Source organism: Theobroma cacao, chromosome 9, assembly GCF_000208745.1.
Source record: "Theobroma cacao cultivar B97-61/B2 chromosome 9, Criollo_cocoa_genome_V2, whole genome shotgun sequence".
NCBI lineage: Eukaryota > Viridiplantae > Streptophyta > Magnoliopsida > Malvales > Malvaceae > Theobroma > Theobroma cacao.
In genome coordinates this window covers 761,257-777,707 of record NC_030858.1, presented here as the reverse complement: position 1 = coordinate 777,707, position 16,451 = coordinate 761,257, and the positions used below count along the sequence as shown (strand labels likewise).

The 16,451-nt window shown below is 35.7% G+C and overlaps 4 protein-coding genes across 4 annotated transcripts; 2 read left to right on the top strand and 2 right to left on the bottom strand.

Annotated features, from left to right (window-relative positions):
- Positions 7,365 to 11,004, top strand: LOC18587702 (transmembrane 9 superfamily member 8). Its single transcript, XM_007011647.2, has 7 exons — positions 7,365 to 7,650; positions 8,298 to 8,462; positions 8,550 to 8,659; positions 8,744 to 8,852; positions 8,933 to 9,045; positions 9,157 to 9,307; positions 9,557 to 11,004. The coding sequence occupies exons 1-7, from the start codon at positions 7,522 to 7,524 to the stop codon at positions 10,712 to 10,714; spliced, it is 1,935 nt and encodes a 644-aa protein (XP_007011709.2). The 5' UTR covers positions 7,365 to 7,521; the 3' UTR covers positions 10,715 to 11,004.
- On the bottom strand, positions 11,314 to 12,130 carry LOC108663468. Its single transcript, XM_018127715.1, has one exon. It carries the CDS (start codon positions 12,073 to 12,075, stop codon positions 11,773 to 11,775), a length of 303 nt encoding a protein of 100 aa, XP_017983204.1. The 5' UTR covers positions 12,076 to 12,130; the 3' UTR covers positions 11,314 to 11,772.
- Positions 12,931 to 13,811, top strand: LOC18587701 (early nodulin-like protein 3). The gene is made up of 2 exons (XM_018128402.1): positions 12,931 to 13,224; positions 13,324 to 13,811. The coding sequence occupies exons 1-2, from the start codon at positions 13,041 to 13,043 to the stop codon at positions 13,668 to 13,670; spliced, it is 531 nt and encodes a 176-aa protein (XP_017983891.1). The 5' UTR covers positions 12,931 to 13,040; the 3' UTR covers positions 13,671 to 13,811.
- On the bottom strand, positions 13,946 to 16,202 carry LOC18587700 (nuclear nucleic acid-binding protein C1D). Its single transcript, XM_007011645.2, has 6 exons — positions 15,837 to 16,202; positions 15,663 to 15,718; positions 15,295 to 15,349; positions 15,056 to 15,136; positions 14,727 to 14,973; positions 13,946 to 14,102 (listed from the first exon to the last, which is right to left on the bottom strand). Exons 1-5 carry the CDS (start codon positions 16,033 to 16,035, stop codon positions 14,744 to 14,746), a joined length of 621 nt encoding a protein of 206 aa, XP_007011707.1. The 5' UTR covers positions 16,036 to 16,202; the 3' UTR covers positions 13,946 to 14,102; positions 14,727 to 14,743.

Sequence of the window (16,451 nt, the reverse complement as noted above, 5' to 3'; positions counted from 1 at the left end):
AAAGCACGCCACCTTTTTCTTTACCGTTTTGCCCTTCTTCCCTCCTCTAATTTTCTTCTTCTTGCCACTGTGTCTTCCCCTTTTGCTTCTTTTTACACGCGCTTCTTTCCCGCGCGCGCGTGGGCTTTTGCTTTGGCTTGGGCGCCCTTTTTTCCCTGTTTGACGCGTAGCCTTTGTCTTTTGACTTTTTTGACGCGAAGCTCCTTGTCTTTGTTCTTTTTTTTTTTACGCCTTCGGGCCGGGGATGCTCCTATGAGAAAAGTTTTAGCTTGGTCGTTTCGTGTCGTTCAATGAAACGTTACCACGTGTCGACAAAGGATGGCTAGTGCATATGTGTCGCTTCCTCAGTGGATATTCTAGGATCTTGCTATCTTCTTCTGTCGTATACTTGTTCGGGATTAGCTGGGCACATAAAAGAGCTTTTAACCTGTAAAATCAAAGTTTTGTTATTAATAATTAATAAATTATGATTTTATTTTTATATTAAAAAGTATTGCATATTTTATTATAAAATATATTAAAATAAAAAATTTTATTCATTTTTAGTACAAATTATCTAGAAACCAAAAAAAAAAAAAACGTAGACAGAAGGAATGTAAAGTTAAAATTAAGACAAGACAAAAACAAATAAGTTTTAACTTTTAAACNAAAAAAAAAAACGTGACAGAAGGAATGTAAAGTTAAAATTAGACAAGCAAAAACAATAGTTTTAACTTTAAACTTTTTAATGTGAATGCAATAGTTAAAGTTGAACAATGATAATTATGATTATTTAAATTTTAATTCCTCATAATAAATTAATTGCATAAAGTATGATAGTACTGTAGATTAAGCAAATTAATTAACAATCATGGTAATAAACCCAAAATCACTTTGCCTAGATTGGCCTTTTATAGACTAACTAATTCATTAGAAGAAATAAGCAAAAAAAGGTTGTAAATGGTTAAAAGATTCTATATTTTGGGATGTTCAATTAATTTTCATTAATCACAAAATATTTGATAAACTCTACCATCTTCGGTGATTTTTTTTTTGTATTTTTTAATAAAATTGTTAAATATTTTAAATTTTTAAATATAAATAAATTATACATTAATTAATAAATCAAACACTCAAAAATTTATTATTAACCTTTGTTACAAAAAAAAAGGGTGTAAATAGGGATTCATGATGCATGTTAGGTAATTAAAAGGCTTGAAATGCAAGCTGATGCGTAGGCCGTTGAGGTGAAAAAGACCAGAGTCAGTGTAACTTTTAAAGAGGTTTACAATTTTCACCGCCTGTCACCGTTTCAGAAAAAGGCCATCAATGCAATTAATGAAAAAGGAGAAGTTCCAAGGAAACAAATGATAGCTGCTCGTTTGGTTTTGTATTATTCAAAGGAGTACTAATGCAAAATCATGGCCGGTTGCCACTGTAAACACTAAAAACTTAGTTCCACCGACTAGCTCCAGCTCTTAATTTATAATCCTGTTTTTATCTTAATAGCCTTAGAATCTACTTAACATGTATAATTCGGTTATTTCGATTACACAATTTAATTTGTTCAATTTGGTTATCATTGAAGAATGTTCAATTCATTTGGTTTTCAATCATTTTTAAAATCAAATCGAATGAATACTCACTCGTAAAAGCATCGAAAAAGTTTAACTCCACCAACCAACTCCCTCTCTTAACTTATAATTTTGTTTTTATCTTAATGGCCTTAAAGTCTACTTAACATATATAGGAGTGAACATTAATTGATTTTGATTGTTTCAGTTATTATAGTATAATTTGGTCTATTCGATTATTTTTTAACAATGTTCGTTTCAATTTGAGTTTTTAAATTGAACCAACTTAATCTCATTTGTAAAAGCATAGGAAAAATTAACTCCACCAACCAACTCCCACTCTAACTTAAATTTTTTTGATAAATTTAATTTACAATCATTTTAAAATCTAATCGACTGAATGCTTACTCGTAATAACATCGAAAAATTGAAAACTTGGTCGAAGCACAAAAATGAGAAAAGGAAATCAATAAAATAAAAACAAATATAAAATATTTAATTCGAACCATGTTCTTATTTATTGGAACACATCAAAATCAAAAATTTTATTTTAATTTCATAAAAATTATAGAAAGATAAACATTTAAAGATGAAAAAAAAGTATCGATATTTTATCAAATTATTGCTATTAATTTTTGTGCATTTATATCCTCTATTATTTACTGAACATTGATTTTATTGGGAATTGGTCGAGTCAAGGTCTTTTGGACAGTAAAAGAAGCAAGAAAGAAAAAGCAGCTTTAGAAAGCTATAACATTCAATTTATGGAAATTGATTGATTCTCTATCTTCTTATCCTACTTTGGTCCACAAATTCTCATCTCTGAATTTAAACATTTGGACGAGGTTATTTATGTGACAATCCCATAAAATTAATTAGAGTCCTCTTGCTCCTAGGACCACTAAGGAAAAAAATTATTTTTGCTAATATAAGGTATATTTTAATTTAATTACTATAAACAATAATAAAAAATATATATATATAATTTTATTTTGAACATAAATACTAATATTATTATTATTATTATTATTATTATCGTGAATTGTGATTATATTATAAATCAAAGCAAATAAAATAAAAAAATTATATTTTATACGAGCACTATGCTTGATTAAAATGGATACGAAATTGATAAATTTTTTTACTATAATTACAATAAATAAAAATATATATTTAATGCGAACGATTCAGGTGGAACGATCGTTTTCATAATATGAAGTATTTTTGGCATGACTTGGGAATTAATTAGGTAAAATAAACAAAGCATGGTCCCCCGGGGATAGGGGTTAGGGGTGGGCGGGTACCTAGCTTCGGACATGTGCAATCACTGCTCTTAATTGGGAAATTGATGGCATTGACCTAAGCTCCTTTCAGTTCTTCCATCCTTTCCAGCTACCTCATTATTGTGCCATTCAAGCCACCGCATCCTTCACCTCAAATAAAAAATAATAATTAATGGAATATAAATAAACATGAAAATATGATTTAATTTTAGATCTTCAAATTCAAGATTAATTAGTTTGTGGCAACTAAACTACTCGATGTCAACTTTTTCTATTATTGTGAAATATAATTTACTGTTGGATTGTTCATTCATTGATAAAAGGATGTAAGTTGTTTTCGAGTTTTATTATTCTCATATATTGAGCATGTTTAATTTGAGCCAAATACTAGTCATAAAAAAATTCTAATATTTGGCCACTAATTTCTAGTTAATTACAATATTTTAAATATATATATATATAACATTATCGAATTTAAAGAAGAAAAAAAAAGTATTTATGTGAGATTTTTTTATATTAAATTGCATTTATCGAGTAAAATTATACCATAATCAGACGATTTTCAATAAATATGATATGGTTTTAGTTGGCTTTTCTTATCTTATTACTTTTTATTCACACATAGCCAAATATTAGAAATAAAAGTATTTTAATGTTGGGTCATTAATTTCTAATTAATAACGTCATCATTTCAAAAAAAAAAACATATAATGTTAACCAATTTTAAAGAAGAAAAAATAAAGTGCTTAGACGAGATTTTTTTTAATTATGAAATTACATTTATCGATCGAAGTTATATCATAATCAAACAATTTTCAATAAATATGACATGATTTTATGTACAATGTTAATAAAGTGGTAGTAGGTGTGAGATTTAATGTTTACGCAATATTTACTGGTCAAAAACTTATTGTTATAGTATTCATCTCCGTCAATTATCTGTGACTTTCATTTCATAAATTAGGATCCGAACAGGAGGACAGCAATGGCGCCATGGGGATCAGATTTGAGCTTTGCCATCGAAACCAACCGGCAACTACAAAGAAAATGTGGGCAGCTGACACTAACCTTTAGCAAGTAAGCAGCACGCTACGCTTTAGCAAATAAAAAGCCGCAAAGATTAGTCAAATGATCACCATAGATAGTATTGCAGATTTCGTCACAGTAAGAGATGAATTTTTTTTTTATTTAATAAACATGTTTGTTGAAGTGAAAAAATAAATTCTTGAACACGTAGCTCGGAGAGATAAAGAAAATGAGAAGGCGTGGGCATAAGCCATGATAAATAAATGATGATGGGAGGAAACTTGAGGGTCCCAAAAAGGCATAATGGGGGTATATGGCATGGATGGGTTTTTCCTTGGCAATGGCTGAGTTGTGGGGGGACCAGGCAGCTCCCTTTATGCCCAACCTCATTTTTGATGGGGGGTGGTTTAGAATAAGTTTCACACAAAATAGAGTGGGATTGGTGCTCCTCGTGTTTATACAAGTTGGTAGATTCTCTCCAGGTTTTATGCTCTTAAAGCTCGACATGATTGTACTAACTACTTGGCCATATATCAAACTTTGCCTCCCCTTTCTCTCTCTCCATGGAAAGACTTTGCAAAACGTGGAATACACTTAAATGGAGAAGGGGAAGGGGGCGCACATGGATGCCATACAAAGGGGAAATGTGGGAAAATTGAAGGAAAAATGCTTCGGCTATTTGAGTTTCTAGGCTGGCCCCCCCAAAAAAAAGTTAGACTTATGTGTTATATACATGGTTTTGGTTCTAAACTATACATTATAGTTCATATCCAACTCGGTGCATGTGATATGTCACGATCTCATAAGAAAATTGTGAATTTAAGTGTTTACGTCATTTTTAACATGTTAATTTTTTTTATAAAATAAAATAATAAATCTCAATAAATTAAAAAATGAATGCATACATCTATCACCAATAATGACCAATAATGAAAATGAAATGTTTATCTACATTGTAGTTTTAGATTTGCAAGCACGCTATTCGGAATCAATGAGCCATTTCTTTCTTTTTATCAGACTTTGGTCACAGCCTTGGTCATACCCGGATCTAAAATGTTGACAAGTCGGCTAGTTAGTCTTCTTTCCACTTCAGGGGTTGAAAAGAAATCCAATTTGCCCTTTCACCATTCAAAGAAAAAAGGCAAAAGGAAAGAAAGCAAGGGTTCCTGTACCAGCCTTGGCGTTGTCAATTATTGAATGATAGTGGTAATTTGACTCATTTGGTTGACAATCAATGACCATGAAAATCCTCACCGAGCATGAAACCACTGCCAATGGTTCACTCCATTTTGGGGGCTTTTGGCCGTGTAGCCTCCATCATGAAAGCAACCAAACCAGCTGGTGTTGCTCCCATCACACTTTTTCTTTAGATCACGTGACTTGATATCTTTCTTGTGAAATTCCTTGGGTTAAAGTATAGAAAATTGCTGATTGATTTTCTTCTTCAAACTTGAAAATATCCAAAGACTGGTGAACATTCCAATCTGATTGTGACTGAATGTTACATTACTGTCAAAAACTCTTGGACAGGGATCAATGGACTTGGTATCCCCCGCCGAATCTACATGACAAGTGCTTTAGCTTGTTAACAGTCTCATTGTTTTCAACGTGGAATTTGCTGAATTCCCAACAAGGTCTATAAATAGTAAGTACTGACTACTAATACAATGCCCCAGGCCCAGTTTTCTTTATAAACTACAGTAACTAATCCCCCACCCCCCCTTTCCTCCCCTCCCCCATTCTTGGTTTTGGACTTATGTCTGTCTTATTAGCAAAATTGACATCATTAAGCAGTCGAATGTATAGTTGTGTGTGCGCACTCATGTGTGAAATTATACCGAAAATATTATGCATACATTTATAAGCAAGTATTATTACAACCATAATTGCCTTTTAAGTTACATTTTCTGAGTAATTTGTGCCACACGTGACAGGATCCATGAAAACCTTCCCCTGGTTGTTCCTGTAAGAAGGTTACATCAGGTGTGTCCTGTTTACCAAGGTGACCTTCTTGTTGGGTTATTGAAAGGCAATTCGGCATCAACTGTTCCATTCTTCTTTAGCATGTAAATCAGCTAATGCTTTTGCTTACTTTGGTTACTAAGTAGAAAAAATAGAAAATGCTTTTTCATCCACAACCATCTGGCATTTTTACTGTCGAGTGATAAAGATCAGCAACCTGGCTCTGCAAGAATTTTGGGTTGGTAGTCAAAACCAATCAGATCGGTTCTTTCAAGTTCCAGGTCCAACTTGGCCATCAAATTTTGGTTTTTTCCTCGAGTAACGTTGATTAGTTTGATATCGTTAACATCCTCAAGGTAATCTGCAGCAGCCTCCCTCATGAAAGCAACCAAAGCAGCTGGAGCTGGTTCCTGATCATAGAAACAGAAAACGTTGGTTTCCCTTTGCAACTTGCAATTTTCAAGGCCGGTGAAGGTTTAATTCTGATCGAGACTGAATAATTATCAACACCCCATTGGCTGATTGTTCTTCTTTTCACAAGGTTGGTTGTTTTCGAACTGGACCGTGCCAAATATTTGAAGACATGGCAAATCTAAGGGAGTGACAGATGGTAGCTGCTGTCACTTCTTAATTTTTAATTTTATTATGATTAGCTTTATAATTATCTTTCTGACACTTTTTATGTAAAATTCTGAATTTGTCACATTAAAATTCATATGACACCTCAACAAGTAAAATACTCCCGTCAATCGTAAACTCAATAGAACAATGTTGCCACCCTGTTGGACTTAGTTAACTTGTTAGATATTTATAGGCCTTCAGCTTTAATTACTTTTAGATTGTTAATTAGATAAAACTAAATTAAATAGTGGATTGTGTTTTTATATAGTTAAAATTGTTTGAGACGTCATTTTTATCATAACAATAATGACATAATTATACATCCAACTTACTGTTTTCAGTAATCAACATCGCTAAACTTGAATTTCTATCCGATTTTTAATTGAATAATTTGATTAAATTAAATAATTAATTGTGTTTTGGCATTGTTGAAATCATGTGAATTAAAAAATGATATTTATTTGTGGAACCTAAAACTAATATAGAATATTTATAATCAAGTGAAACATCAAAGTAATATAAATATTTTGAGGGACAAATAAATCAAAGGTTTGAATGGATCTTGTTTGACATTTATAATTAGAATTTATTGGGCACAATTAAATTGAAATTTAATACTAATTTGGTACATAGTTTTGATTCAATCAATTAAAAAATTTTAAAAACATGAAAAATATGGGAATTTTTTTGAGAGAATTGGGCCTAAAGGCCCTGAACGGGCCCGCCCAGTCCAGAAAAGACACGTATAGTCCAAATGAATCCATGACCGACACTCGAAATTGACTTACAACCTATCTAAAGTGAAGGTGCATAGAAAAAACCAAAATCAAAGGGATAAAGCACACGTGGCAAAAGGAGAATAAGTAATCGGAACGCACCGTACCAATACTAGCAGGACAAAAACCAGGGGCCCCGATCTAGTAGGCTAGGTGCCCCCATCACCCCCAGATTCCTTTCTTCTTGTTGGTTGTCTCTCCTCCTCCTCATAACACTCCCGAAACACGCTCTCGCCCCTTTTCCAGATCTCACCCCCACCTCTCCTTTTCCGAAAGAGAGAGTTTCTCCACCATCCGAAAATGGAATCTCGATCGAGATCTAAGGACAAATCGACGACGTCGATGATCTCGGCGGTTCTCTTCCTGTTTCTCATCCACGGCGCTCACTGCTTTTATCTCCCTGGCGTCGCCCCCGAGGACTTCCAGAAGGTCGCCTCTCGGTTTCTCTTTCCTCGATCTGCTTTGTTTCGTTTGATCTGGTTTTGATTTCGTATATTAAATTTAACCTCTGCTTGTTTTTAATAGAATAATAGGATTCATGTAGGATCATTGTGAGTAGGTGATTAATGATAATTTTCTGTGTTGGAAATGGAAATGACGGCTTTATAATTCTTTTTTCGTATCGAGTTATTTTATATTCATCTTGGTTGTTCGAACGGATTTTTTTTGAACAAAATGGCTGCATTTATACCCAATGATTTCTTGAACTTTTTTGTCCTTTTGTTCGAAAACATTGAGCGTGCATTCTTTTTATGAATTTTTAATTTTTTGCCATTTTTGCATTTATCCGAAGCATCTAGAATTGCAGTTTAAGCTGATCGTGTTCTGTAATGCAGCCTAGATTTAGGAATCATGTTCTCTAAAGAGATTTAATTTACATGTTGTCTTAATCGGAAGCTTACTTAATTATTTTTAGTGATTACTTACCTGGTGCTTATTATGTGTACCTAAGTGATGACAACTCTTCTATTACCTAATTACTTTCGTTTCGCTCAACATGCTTAATTTGGGAGTGTTCAACGAGGAATTTTGTGGTCTTGTTTAGTTATTGGTTTTGTTTTTGTTGGGGTTTGCAGGGGGATCCTTTGAAGGTGAAAGTGAACAAATTGACTTCTATAAAGACACAACTTCCTTACTCATACTATTCACTTCCTTTTTGTTTACCAAAAAAGATCGTGGACAGTGCAGAGAATCTTGGGGAAGTGCTTCGCGGTGATCGTATTGAAAATTCTCGTTTTGTGGTCAGTTTACAGTGTTTCTTATGATTGTGGGACAGATTGTTTATTTTATGGCTATTAACTTGTTCTCTTTGACTTGAATTGATGCAGTTTAAAATGCGGGAGCCACAAATGTGTGCTGTTCTTTGCCAAATTACACTTGATGCCAAAACTGCAAAGCATTTTAAGGAGAAGATTGATGATGAATATCGAGTCAATATGTATGCTATTTATTTCTCCAGACATGGAATTCATCTGTTGCTCTCAAGGTTCTTTTTTTAATTAATTTGTGATTCATGTAACAGGATCCTTGATAACCTTCCCCTTGTTGTTCCCATAAGAAGGTTAGATCAGGAGGCTCCTACTGTTTATCAGCTTGGCTACCATATTGGGCTCAAAGGCCAATACAGTGGGGTAAACATGATAATCTGAAAAGTTCCTTTTTTTGTTGGTGTATTAGCTACTATGTGCGCTTACTTTGTCTGGTTATGCAGAGCAAGGAGGAAAAATATTTCGTTCACAACCATTTGGCATTTACCGTCAAGTATCATAGGGATCAGCAAACTGACTCTGCTAGAATTGTGGGATTTGAGGTTAAGCCATACAGGTTAGTTCTTCTGAGTTCTAGCATACCATAAAATTGATGATTCTGGGTCTGTGGCTGAGATTATGGTATCATGTTTTGATGGCATTTTCATTACGATCTAAAACAATGCAGTGTTAGACATGAATATGAGGGGAAATGGAGTGAGAAGACTCGTTTGACAACATGTGACCCCCATACTAAACGCACGGTTGTTAATTCTAACACTCCTCAAGAAGTTGAAGCAGGCAAGGATATTATATTCACATATGATGTTGAATACCAGGTGAGCTCTTCAACTGTAAATAATTTTTAGGATTGACAGTTGCTATGTTAATTATTTCAGTGTCAACCATGGGCTGAAGCCCTAGGGGTAATGATCATTTGTGTTTAAGTAAATTCTGCTGGCTATTTATTACCGGGCAGAAGTTCTCTGTTGGATCACTTTTCTTGAAATAAGTTTAAAACTAGCTTGCTTGTGACATCAGTCACCAATGGGGAGCTAATATTCTTATATTCTTCTGCTGATTTTCAGGAGAGTGAAGTGAAGTGGGCATCTAGATGGGATGCATATCTTTTAATGAGTGATGACCAAATACACTGGTTCTCAATTGTCAATTCCTTGATGATTGTTCTCTTCCTTTCGGGCATGGTAGCAATGATTATGCTACGAACACTTTACCGTGACATTTCGAAGTATAATGAACTTGAGACTCAGGAAGAAGCACAAGAAGAGACTGGATGGAAGCTTGTCCATGGGGATGTCTTCAGGCCTCCATCTAACTCTGATCTTCTCTGTGTCTATGTTGGAACTGGTGTTCAATTTTTGGGCATGGTACTTGTTACCATGATCTTTGCTATTCTTGGATTTCTTTCCCCTTCGAACCGTGGTGGTCTTATGACAGCTATGCTCTTACTTTGGGTCTTCATGGGCATTTTTGCTGGCTATGCCTCCACCCGTCTATACAAAATGTTTAAAGGGGCAGAGTGGAAGAAAATAGCTCTCAGGACTGCATTCATGTTTCCAGCTATTGTCTTTGCCATTTTCTTTGTCTTAAATGCTCTCATATGGGGACAGGAATCTTCTGGGGCTGTACCATTTGGGACAATGTTTGCTCTGGTCCTCCTATGGTTTGGAATTTCAGTTCCACTTGTTTTTGTCGGTGGTTATGTGGGGTTCAAGAAGCCAGCAATTGAGGATCCTGTGAAGACAAATAAAATTCCAAGGCAAATCCCTGAGCAGGCTTGGTATATGAACCCAATTTTCTCTATTCTGATTGGAGGAATACTTCCATTTGGAGCCGTTTTCATCGAACTGTTCTTCATTCTTACCTCAATCTGGCTGAATCAGTTCTACTACATCTTTGGTTTCCTGTTCTTGGTCTTCATTATCCTCCTTATCACTTGTGCTGAAATAACCATTGTGCTTTGCTACTTCCAGTTATGCAGTGAAGATTATCTGTGGTGGTGGAGGTCATATCTCACATCAGGCTCCTCAGCCTTGTACCTCTTCCTCTACGCTACATTCTACTTCTTCACAAAGCTTGAGATCACTAAGCTGGTTTCTGGGCTCCTATACTTTGGATACATGCTTATTGCTTCATATGCATTTTTTGTGCTAACCGGCACCATTGGATTTTATGCATGCTTTTGGTTCACAAGGCTTATCTACTCATCTGTCAAGATCGATTAAATGTGTAAAACAGGATTATGCTTTTTATGGTGTTGTTGTCTACAACGAACATTGTCTTAGGTTAAGATTCAAGATTAAGATATATATCATGCTTTCAGATGTAAACTTTAATGCTCATTTTTGAACCGAGTTCATTTCTATAGTTGATTTGAAGAATACCTGATATCTAATGTATGTTGAGAGGATCTTCTTGTGATTCGTTAATCAAACATTCTTTTATGTTGTATTGCAAAATTGCTGCGAAAATTCGGGAGAATCGATGAATGAACTGATCTACCAATTTGTGTATATTTTCAGGATGAAAAAAAGAAATTGTTTGCTTGCTGCTCATGTAGAAATAAGAAACTCATTGGAATTATTTCCTTCTTGTTGTCCATTACTTTGTCTTGCAAGCTGTGTAGGAGCTATGGAATTATTGCCAGTACACGACCCAACTGCCCCTGTGCCACGCCTACGGAGCCAGAAATCAGTAACTGAGGATCCTGTGAAGACACAGAGCATCCCAAGGCAGATCCCTGAGCGAGCTTGGTATATGAACCCGGTTTTCTTAGTTCCGATTGGAGGAATACTTCCCTTTGCAGCTGTTTTGAATGAACCCCTTTTTTATTCTCGCCTGAATCAATTATTCTACATCTATGGCTTCCTATTCTGGTCTTCGTTATCCTCTTCATCATCTGTGCTGAAATAAACCATTGTGTATCTGCTACTTCCACTTATGCAGAAAGGATCACCAATGGTGGTGGAGGTCGTACCTCACCTCAGGCTCCTCGGCTTTGCACATCTTCCTTTGTTCTACAAACTTCCTGACTTGGTTCAATGGAGTTTTGTACTATTGGAGAATGTAAATTGAATTTTTTGTGAGATTTGATGTAGTTCAAGTTTCTGTATGATATTTATCCAAAAAACAAAAAAAAGAAAGAGAAATCTTTCTGTCTCATAACGGTGGAGTTCTTAATGTTACAAGAGAGGAGTTTAATTAATTTTCTTCTTGCATGCATAAACAACAACCAGAACACTATTAGAAAGAAAGTTGCACTTAGAACTAGTTGTTACACATGCTACTTCCTGGGATGAGTGTCCTCAGGGTCAGCAACCCCTGTGGCTACCTTGGCAACATCAAGGGCAGTGGCTTCACGCTTTTTTCTGTAGTACAACACGGAGTACCCTACGGCGGCAGTGATGAGGAGGCCGCCAATGGTCATGGTAGTCATGGGGGCGGGAAGCTTGCGTCTCTGGTGCAGCACTTCACCAGGGTGGTGGCCTGGTGGCCTCTTGGATGCTTCCACGCCTGCTGCTCTTACCTCTTCGGGGCTCATCTTGTGGGTGTCTGCGTTTTTGCTCCAATCTTCCACCTTTGCCATGTTTCTCAGTAGGTGAACTTGAAACTCCAAAAAAGTTTAAACGGTTCCTTTTATATCTCTGTCAGGGGCTTCAGGAATGGAACAGCCAATGTTGAGAGGAAACACGTCGCGTTTTTCGGCGGTTGCATGTTATCGTGTGTCATCGCCATGCGTTCACTCCTAGGAGGCGGCATCACAACCCACGGTCACGGTCACGGTCACAGAACAAAACACAGCAAGCACCAAAACGCCATACGCAGCCCAACTTTGTTAAGAGCACAAACATTCTGAGCTTGAAACGGGTTTGTGATCCATTTGGGTGACTCCCTTACCTAATGGGCTTTGTTTTCGGGGTTTTGTTAATTTTTAATATTTTTTAAAAACATAAAATTATTTTTTTAAAATATTTTTTTATTTTTTAATTTATTAAAAAACAAATATCATGTCGCTATTTTTACAGTGTTATCACGAAAAATATTTGAAGATTGGAAATTTTTTGAAAACAGACTGCAAGATTATCTAAATAATGAAAAATATTAACAAAATTTTAATCAACAAAACAAGGTCTTATTGTAATTATCACCAATTTAAGGTCATGGGGATTAGAACTAGGTAACGGTGCAACAATGTTAAATGAGAGTAAAACGCTTGATGGTAGGAACAGCTAAGATTAAAAGACCCCCAGCAGGGCTTTTCTGTTTTTGACCGTTAAGATACCATGTTCCACTTTTCATTCTATTTTATCCGTTACAATGGCTGAGGCACAGTCGGTCAGAGACCCAGAGCCCAGCAGTCCACGTGGCCAACGTTAACACCATCCTCGTAACGGCTAGTTTCCCTCCCCTTATTCCAGTTTCTCCCTTCTATAAATGAAGCAAGACCCTGACTCGCTCCCCCCCCACCAAGTCCCAGCTCACCTCTTTGCTTTACTTCCTTCGTTTGCTGTTTCTGCCTTTAGCCTCTCTGTTCAAACTTCCAGTTCCCCAATGGCTGCTTTTGCAAGAACTCTAACTTCTTCTTTGCTTCTCTTGTTTCTGTTTTTGAACTATATAGAAGCTAAGGAAATCTTGGTTGGTGGCAAGACAGACGCTTGGAAGATCCCATCCTCTGAATCGGACTCTCTCAACAAATGGGCTGAAAACTCCCGTTTCCGCATTGGCGACTCTCTCGGTAATAAGCCGCTTCTTTTCTGAGTTTTGGGCTCTGTTTTTTCTTTTTTCTTCTTCTTCTCCAGTTTTCCTAATTCTTTTCTGGGTGGTTATGTTTCAGCGTGGAAATACGACGGTAGCAAAGATTCAGTGCTGCAAGTGACTAAGGAGGATTACGCAAGCTGCAACACCTCGAATCCGACTGCAGAGTACAAGGACGGGAACACCAAGGTGAAGCTTGAGAAGTCTGGGCCATTTTACTTCATCAGTGGAGCAAAGGGTCACTGTGAGCAAGGCCAGAAGTTGGTTGTGGTCGTGTTGTCTTCAAGGCACAAGTACACTGGAATCTCCCCAGCACCTTCTCCGGCAGAGATTGAGGGTCCTGCAATTGCTCCCACAAGCAATGCTGCAGGGTTGAAGGCTGGTTTCTTGGTGACGTTGGGGGTGTTAGTTTTGGGGTTGTTTTGAGATGTGAGTGGAATTTTGGGTTTCGAGGGAGTTTGGATTCTGCTATCCATTGATGGGGAGATTACTTCATTTTTTTTAATATGTAGTTGAGATTACAGCAATATATTAATTCATTAATTACTTTAATGATTCTACCATTGATTCAATTCATGCTATCCATGCCAAACTCATCCTTTTTTTGTCTACTATTACTACAAGTCTTGTGCAATTCTTTATCAAGAGCTTTTTGATTGTGGCTGCAACAAGTAAGTAGCATTATTCTAGAAACATACGGCTACAGAAGAATCTGTAAGATTTTCTCCATTGAAAAACAAAGACACATTCAAATTCAGAAGAATGCTTGACAGAAACGATTAATACAGATTAAGATAGGCGAACTGATCAATCAAAATTCCACTTGCTGCTGGTAGCTGATATAACTGACCCAGAAACCTGTGAGAGTAAGAATTGTAGATGCAATTGAGTCAATACTTGGTAGGTTTTTATTTACACATAAGAAATACAATCTCCAACAGTTCGTATTCCAGACAGTTGTTACACAAGTATTTAAAGGGGTACTGTGGACATAGGAAGCCACATAACAGTTCTTGTGATATGGTTCTACTGAAATTTTTCAAGCCACATAAGTGATAAATTATGAATATAAATTTCCATCCACGTGCAGGGTGCAAAGAGGAAAACGTTACTTTTATTGATATATACGCAATTTGGCAATTTATGAAGGAAAGGGAGAAAAAGGCTTTAAGGTAAACTACAATCAAAGTTGGTTGGCCATTTAAGGGAAGTATATATAACAGAAATAATTTTAATTACTTTAATTCGGATTTCTTTAACCATGGGAGGCCTTGACCCCCTATTCTGTCAAAACAAACACATATGATTATTCTCCCACCTTATGCGTATTTTAATAGCAGAGATTGCATCCAATCAAGATATCAACTGCATATTGGCATACACCACTAGGAAGTAGAAATGTTTTGCAAATTTTTAAGACAATAAAAGGAAAAAAAGAACCGTAACAACTGTGAAAGTAAAGACAATGTAACAATTATATACCATGATTAACTGGAAGATCAGCTCAGAGGTAGGTCATCATCTGAAGTATCAGCCTGCAGAGGTCCCTTAAAACCACCTTTATTATCACCAAAAAGCTCACTGGCTGCCTTCTCAAGGAATTCTTTAGCAGCAGCTTGAACACTTTGCTTTTCAGATGACTGGTATTTTCTCTTCTTAACACTACTATCTGAATATTTGATTTTCGGGCCCTCTCCTCTACTGATTTGCCTCATACTAAGTCTCTGCTCTGCAGAAGATGGAAATTCTTAGGAAAGCAGATGAAATCAAGCAATCCAAGTGAACAACAAAAGAAGTGATTAATCACTTACCAGGGGTCAGGTCTGGTAAAGAATGCTCAATGAAACGGGTTGCTGCCTGAGAATTCAAGGTAGTTGAAGGTCGCAATGGTGCTTCAAGAACAGATTCATGCCTATGTTAGAAAGTGGTATAAATAGTTATTTCAAAATGATTGCAAAAACGGAATAGTAGAATCTTATACTTCCGGGAAAAAATGCAATGACTTCATTTAGTAGGCATCTATGGTAAGGAGTGAGAGAAAAAAGTGTACCTTTACTTAAGTCTATGAACCGCTGTAACTTGTCTTCATACAAGCTCAATCTCTCCTACATAAGGAAACCAAAATAGAATAGACAAGTTAAGCCAGATATGTCAATAATACTTTGGAACAGACAAACCAACTAATGATATCCTAATGTTAAAACATATAATAGAAACATGACCTCTCGATTCTCACATAAATTAAGTACTATCATCAACCAAAAGCTTAAAACATTATTTCAAATAAGATCAGAAAGGCAATTACTACAGAAATTCGAAAGCTTCCCAAGAAAGAACACATATAAACGAACAAACCCAGAAAGAAAAGTTGAAAATTTAAGTTTAAAAGGAAAAGAATTGAAGAGTTAGAACACATACAAGCTCTGATTTAATAGGATGGTCGTCTGGATGCACTCCACTGCATCTCAACCTCACTGCAAAAGAAAAAAAACCATTATCACAAGTAAAAAGTAAAGATAAGCATCCAAATGACTTCATAATAATTAACATCTAAAATCCAATCCGGAAAACAACAAGAAAATGGGAAATTACGAGTGAAAAGAGTAGCAGTGGCTTTGGCAAGCGAGAACAAAGCCTGAGCGCGTTGAAGAGGGGGCATTTCAGCGAGGACATCAGGGTCAGAGAGAGACAAGAATTGGAGCAAATGGGTCCTCACGTCTTCAACGTTTGCTAGCGTTGTCTGCACTGAATCCATCACAGATTCTGGGATTACTGAGCTTCCTCCTTCCATTCTTGTTAAAGATTCAAACTTTACTCTCTCTCTGATTCGTGCCAGCGCCTTTTGAGAATGAAGTTACAAAAATTGGTAAGGCTTAAGGGTAACTCAGAGAGGTTTATGGCGGCAGTTAGGTTTACCACAATTTTTGTTAATGCTTCAAAGTTCAAACTTTTAAGGCAAATAAAACTTCCTCCTTTTCATTTTTTTTAATAAGTTTTTAGTTATTTTTAAAATAAATTTTTAGATATTTAATATTTTATTTTTATATTCTAAAATTTTTCCCACAGTTTTTTAAATATCTTCACATTAAAAAAAACATTAAATACTAGAAAATGTATTTGACATATAATATAAAACATATTAAAATTAAGATAGTAAACTAAAATTACTTTTCAAAAAAAAAAAATAGTAAACTAAAATTGGGGAAG

Excerpts from the sequence above, each read along its gene's own strand:
- LOC18587702 (XM_007011647.2), top strand. The coding sequence starts at position 7,522 with ATGGAATCTCGATCGAGATCTAAGGACAAATCGACGACGTCGATGATC. Across the intron at positions 7,651-8,297 it reads CCCCCGAGGACTTCCAGAAG|GGGGATCCTTTGAAGGTGAA; the intron begins GTCGCCTCTCGG and ends TGGGGTTTGCAG. Across the intron at positions 8,853-8,932 it reads TCAAAGGCCAATACAGTGGG|AGCAAGGAGGAAAAATATTT; the intron begins GTAAACATGATA and ends CTGGTTATGCAG.
- LOC108663468 (XM_018127715.1), bottom strand. The coding sequence starts at position 12,075 with ATGGCAAAGGTGGAAGATTGGAGCAAAAACGCAGACACCCACAAGATG.
- LOC18587701 (XM_018128402.1), top strand. The coding sequence starts at position 13,041 with ATGGCTGCTTTTGCAAGAACTCTAACTTCTTCTTTGCTTCTCTTGTTT. Across the intron at positions 13,225-13,323 it reads CCGCATTGGCGACTCTCTCG|CGTGGAAATACGACGGTAGC; the intron begins GTAATAAGCCGC and ends GTTATGTTTCAG.
- LOC18587700 (XM_007011645.2), bottom strand. The coding sequence starts at position 16,035 with ATGGAAGGAGGAAGCTCAGTAATCCCAGAATCTGTGATGGATTCAGTG. Across the intron at positions 15,137-15,294 it reads GTTCATAGACTTAAGTAAAG|CACCATTGCGACCTTCAACT; the intron begins GTACACTTTTTT and ends CTGTTCTTGAAG. Across the intron at positions 14,974-15,055 it reads TTTACCAGACCTGACCCCTG|AGCAGAGACTTAGTATGAGG; the intron begins GTAAGTGATTAA and ends CATCTTCTGCAG.